Source organism: Odontesthes bonariensis, chromosome 6 (genome assembly GCF_027942865.1).
Source record: "Odontesthes bonariensis isolate fOdoBon6 chromosome 6, fOdoBon6.hap1, whole genome shotgun sequence".
NCBI lineage: Eukaryota > Metazoa > Chordata > Actinopteri > Atheriniformes > Atherinopsidae > Odontesthes > Odontesthes bonariensis.
Window position 1 is genome coordinate 28057437 of NC_134511.1, and position 6000 is coordinate 28063436.

Genomic DNA, 6000 nt, shown 5'->3' on the forward strand with positions numbered 1-6000 from the left:
AACAGCTGTCAGTAGTAGGACTACTATAGCAGGGACCCTGAACGCATCATGGCATGGTATCTTTGTTTTGAACTGTGCTATCTTTGTTTTGAACTCTGGATGTTCTGCTGCTCCTTGAACATCCTGCACATCCCCTTGTGTCCTGCTCTGCCAGGACAGATGATGTAAGAGGAGGAGGAGGGGGTGCCCTGCGTTTCTTGGTTGATGGTGGTCGCTGGAGTCCTGGCTGGGATAGAGACATCCTTTGGAGACCTTGGGTGATGTGGAGTAAAGGGTCTGGTGAGGGGGAGGGCTGGGGGTTGTTTACCTCGCTGCTGTGTCCTTCACTCTAATCTGTACAGTCATGTTTGGGTTTGCCGTCCCAACAGCATGACGTACCGGTAAGTGTGCACCAAGTAATCTGCATCCAGTTCGATTCGGATGCACGCCATCAGGTCTGAAACGCTCTTTACAGTTCCAAAAGATATTAAAGTTATCAATGAACTTAATCCTATGGACGATGCATGCATTTGACAACCATGTGTTTAGGCCAAAAACTCTGCTGAAAAGTTCAATTCCATTACCCACAGTAGGAATGGGGCCAGAAATGGAGACACGGTGAGCTCTATAGTGACACAGTCTCTCCAACAGCAGAGAAAAGTCTTTCTTCAGGATCTCAGAGCCAGTCTTCCTTCTCAAAATATCAAAAGACCCTGTGTGGACAATGATCCTCATGCCATCTGGATGAGTAGACAGAATGGTCGGCAAAATATCTATCACTTCCCTGACTGATGTATCAGAAAAAGTTATATTTTCCGTCTTTGCCATTCTGACACTGTGTCATAGAGTCCCTGATCAGAATGGTGTCTATTGCTTTTTGTGTGGAGGTGTCGATCGCTTCTGTAGTCCTCACCTTGGTTGTGGGATTTGGGCTTCTCCTGATAATCTGGTCAGCCCTTGGCTGAGGTTTGGGGCCATTTCTCTTGTTTTCATTTATTTTGGCATTACATTCATCATCAATCCTAGCTGGGGTTGATGACTTTGGTTTGGCACCAACACTGTTCCAGTGGGAGATATCAGTCGGACCGTCCGGTTTGGGAGCTTCACCAGATATTCCAGTGTCATTTGGACACATCCAGGGAAGTGTGTCAGCCAGGTCTGCAGTGTGAGATTCCACATCAGCTGTGATCCCATGTAGAAAGATCTGAGTTAGTCCTTTGGCACATGAAGGCTCCACAGCCTGCACAGGAGCTATAATAGTCAATAAATTCCTCGTTGTTACAAATGTCATGCAGCGTTTCAATCCTCTTCTCGAGCTGTGTTATCTTCACAGAGAGTCGCTCACACTCTGTGCAGCTCACTGATACTGCAGGGTTAGGAGACATTGTTCTGTCCGATTCTCTTTGTAAGGGCTAACACCGTTTACAATTACAAGAAAAAGTTATTGATTAAAAAGCGAATAAAGCAGTAAGCAGCAGGAGGAAGCAGAGACACGTCTGCACTCTTCAGAAGCAGGAAGTAGGAAGAAGAAGAAGAAGAAGAAGAAGAAAAAGGGTGGCTTCATTTTTCAAGCCTGATAGCTTCATCCAATTTCTATGTACAGATTGATTAATACTGACAGTTACAATTAATTACAGATAGTATACAATCAAGCTCAGGTGCTTGTCCACAGACCACAGAGGCTCAGATAGCTTCCAGTTATCACAGTGTCCTCTCTTGTCCACAGGCATTCTCTGCTTTTTTCTTCAATCACAACTATATCACCCGCCTCACCAAGATATCCATCATGTCTCCCAATCAAACAGTGGAAGCAATCCGGACCATCTGCAACATGACCATCTTTGAGGTAATCTCCAGCACAACACTGCCGCCCCGATATAGATATCAGTCTAAATGTGTGTTCCCTGGGTATGTTAAGGACTGTGCAAAAGGATTTGAGTAAGAAAAGTAAAAATACTGACCCACTGCATTTCCACTCCCAGATAATGGAAAAGACAAATCAGTCAGAGAAATACATGAAGAATATCTGCGCCGTATCCAATTTCATTCAGGTCCTCTTAACTCACGGCTACCATTTCGATGAAGTTTCCTTTCCATCCATCTCATTTCAGAAGAAGGTAAGGCGTGAGGGGAATAAACACATCTGGATTATTAATTTTTTTTAGAATTTTAAGTCTACTGAAAAACTGTCAACATCTGCTGCACTGTTTGCTCATTGTGTCATGTAATTTTACTGGACCTCTTGTGTGTCTACAGGCAGGAGGAGCATCTGTAGGCTGGGCTTTGGGATACATGCTGAATGTGAGCAATGGAGTGCCAGCAGAGAGTCTTGGAGTGATGAACGCTCTGCCCTCAGGGCCCTGGGCTGGCACCCTCTTTCTCTTCATCACCCTTATCATCTTCACTTTGGGATGGTTGTTGGTGATCTACTTTTCCCCTAGCATGTATTAGAAATATACCTGGGCAGTTTTCCATGTCCAAATTTTCGCATTGCTTGTGGGAATTGAGTAGCAATTTTTGTAAAATTAAACTTAATAAGAATTTTTTTTATTGCAAACGTTCCAAATGAATGATAGTTATAATAGAACACGTGCCTTAGAAGATATACAGTAATAATACAGTTCTACGAATTGATAAAGATCGCACATATTTACGTTCTAATGAGTCCTCAACTTCCCAGGATCGCTGAGATTGAAAAGTGGCCAATGGTGTCCACTCCAGCTCCACCCAACCTCCGCACCGTCCACACGAAAGAAAAGAAGCGCTCTGGCTGAAATCTCGGTACCGACTAATGGCGCTTTTCCACTAGCTCGCTTCGGCTCGGCTCGGCTCGGCTCGGCGCGCTATTGCGTGTTTCCACTAGCACGCAGTACCTGCAACCGGGTAGATATTCCGTATCACCTCAGCCCTGGTTCCAAGCGGGCCGAAGCATTACTAAAACGTGACGTCAGCCGACTGCCTTCCACTGATTGGCCGATGAGTGTTGTCACTTTTCAATACTGTTTTGTCTGGCGGCCAGGAGTCTTCTCTGGCTCTCTACTCTTGCCTTCTGTGCGACAAAAAGCCACAGGGTGAGCAGCAACACGAGCGCCTCGATGTCCTCCATGCTATCCTCCTCGTATGTTGTCGTTGTTGTTCTGGTCGCGCAGCCGTGTTACGACGACCCTGCCCACGTCGAGGAGGCACGAAGTGATACTCGGTTGTAAATGGAAACACAACCAAACCGAGCCGTGCCGAGCCGTATCGAGCCCTGCCGAGCTAGTGGAAATGCGCCATAAGTGTGCTTGTACCACGGAATTACTACTGAGAGTGTAAAGTCCAACTTATAACATAAGGTTTCTTTTTGCAGCGCTTAATTTTTGTCGTGAAAAAAAACGACTTTCTTTATGTTTATATTACATATGATGTCTTTGACAGTAACAAATAGGCCTACTGTAACGTACACAGACATTTTAAAATGGGCTGAGTTTTTACCTGCTGACTTAATGTGATCATAAATTTTGTGTAGCATGTAAATATTATACGCTCATTATTAATCATATATATGTGATTAAAATATGAACAAGAAAATGTTCCACAGTTACATTCTTTTGAAAGGTTTGATTATTAATTCTTGATACAGCAGCTTTTAAGGAATATGTTTGATGACGCTGCAATGTGTGCATATCATTCACATCCCTTGACTTGTACTCTTTATATATTTTTCCTGTTTGACACAGTTTGTAGGATGCACGCTGACTACTACACGTCCAGAGATTTGTACCGTTTCGCAGAGACTCAGATCCTGGGGAGCACTGTTTCACGGTGACCTTTCATTGCAGATCCATCGGTATAAAGTTTTTATTTTACATTTTTACAACGGAGAAACAAACACATTTCGATCATAATAAACAGACCATACATTTGAATCATTTGGCTGTTCTTCTGACAGTCTTAACATCATGAACTGGATACTTTGAACAAACCTCTTTCTCTTGGTAATTCATAGTTGCTCCACAAACACAACCCAGTATCTACTGTATTTGATTAGTCTTTTTTTTTTTTAAAGTTTGTATTGCCCCCTGCTGGCATATGTAGGTACGTGCAGACTCTAAATGTTGGGTTTGACTCCCTGAAGAAGGCATGACTGCCGAAACGCGTTGGGGTCTTTTAAATGTCTAGTATGACCAAGCCATCACAATAAAGGCTTTTTAACTTTCTCTATAGGAGAGTGCCTTGGATTTCCTTCCGTTTCTGCATCTTCAGTTTTTCCCTATCCAAAGAGCACCTCAACCAAACTTTTTTTGAGTCCAGGAAGCGCTTCTAAACAAACTTTTTTGACAACCCAGTATCTATTTGATTAATCTTTTTTTTTTTTTTAAAGTTTGTATTGCCCCCTGCTGGCATATGTAGGTACGTACAGATTCTAAATGTTGAAATACTGCACATCAGCAAACAAATAGCATCCATCCAGCGGTCAACAGTATCATGTTTCACTCATCGTGACATGTTCTATTGCCTTTAAGAAGACTGGACTGTTGTTCGGAAATATTCGCTGACATCCAGCATATCCCGCTGGATCTGCATTGGTAGGTCGCAGTGAAATGGACAAAAAGCGGTGGATCTACTTAGCGGGGCTATGCTTAAAATACGCTCGTTGTTTTCAAGGCGCTCAAGTGAAACATCTTAAACCTCACTTTTTGCATGCGTCAAATGGCTCTAAATCCCGCTTAGAAATACGAAAGTCTTATAAATTGCCATACCCGTCTCATTTTCTGCTGACAACCTCTCATCACGAACACCGCAAAGTAACTATTTGGCCTTCAATCAAATTTTGGCGGGTGAAGAAGCCCATTTTCTGTTGTAATGGTCCTTTAAAAGAGTTAAAAGCCGTCCTGTGTGCTCATATCTTTATATCATGAAGCTCCAGAATGAGATCAAGTCATATTTAGGCAGAAATAACCTCCCAGTAACTATACTATGACTTCAATCAGTTTTTGACAGGTGAAAACTGATTGGAAACTGCAAAACACAACCAAACCAGATCAGATAAAAAACAATGCAGAGTCACGAGGATCTTTATTGAAAACCCACCAATAAATCGGTCCGGGTACTAAAGTATAATCCGTTTTTCTGTCAAAACGAAAAAACGAAAAACGGAAGTAGCTGTCCTTTTTCCTTTTTTCGTTTTAAACCAAAAACGAAAAAACGGCAAAAAAAACGGATTTTGTTGATTTCATAAAAAAACGAAAAACGAAAAAACCAAAATCAAATAACGACCCAAATTTGGTTTTTGGAAATTACTTTTTTCATTTTTCGTTTCTTACGTTCGAACATGACGGCAGGCAGACCGGAAGCGGAAGTAACGCCAAAATAAAATTAGCGTGCTAATTTAATATCAAACATATTTTCCGCTTTTTATACACCCATAGGGCTCGGGCACACGCGTTGCATTCTGGGATATGGTCGCCATATTGGAGGCACAATCTCGTAAACAAACCCTGAGGCAAGACGGAGATCAAGGACCAAACAGTGAGAGAAAAGCGAGAGAAAAGCATGTTAAAATCGAAGAAAGGATGTGGGATATACCGGGATACATTACAGAAGGAAGCCAGAGATCGGTACATGCAGAAGATTGGCGTTATAAACGGACTGGACCCTTATGAAATACCGAGCAAGGAATGGATTGTCGACGAAGATTTACTGCCTAAATTCACCCTTTCGGACATAATTGCGTATATAGTATGTGGTGTCAGTGCTTATACTTTGCAACAGTTTCAATTATAATGACACTTTACACTTTTGTCATGTTACTCTACTTGTAAATAAATAATGAAACACACACACTTGGCTGTATTTAAAATCATATTTATTTCAGACGACTTCAACTTTGCACAACACTCCTGCTCATGGTGGTCAGAGTACAACATACAGACACAATCTTGTCAAAGAATGTTTTGTCTTCACCTTCGCATGGCAAAACTATGTTGATAGGTACTTTTGCTGACAAAAAGGTGTATTGTTTCTGACAGTTCCAATCGC

The 6000-nt window shown here is 42.2% G+C and overlaps 1 protein-coding gene across 1 annotated transcript in view; it reads left to right on the plus strand.

Annotated features, from left to right (window-relative positions):
• The window catches only part of LOC142382400 (ectonucleoside triphosphate diphosphohydrolase 2-like), a 41702-nt gene extending 37520 nt beyond the window's left edge, over positions 1-4182 (plus strand). The window contains exons 7-9 of the mRNA XM_075468200.1: positions 1706-1825; positions 1962-2096; positions 2236-4182. Coding sequence (XP_075324315.1) covers positions 1706-1825; positions 1962-2096; positions 2236-2430 — 450 coding nt within the window. The 3' untranslated portion in view covers positions 2431-4182. The remainder of the gene's footprint in view (positions 1-1705; positions 1826-1961; positions 2097-2235) is intronic.
• Positions 4183-6000: the final 1818 nt, after the last annotated feature.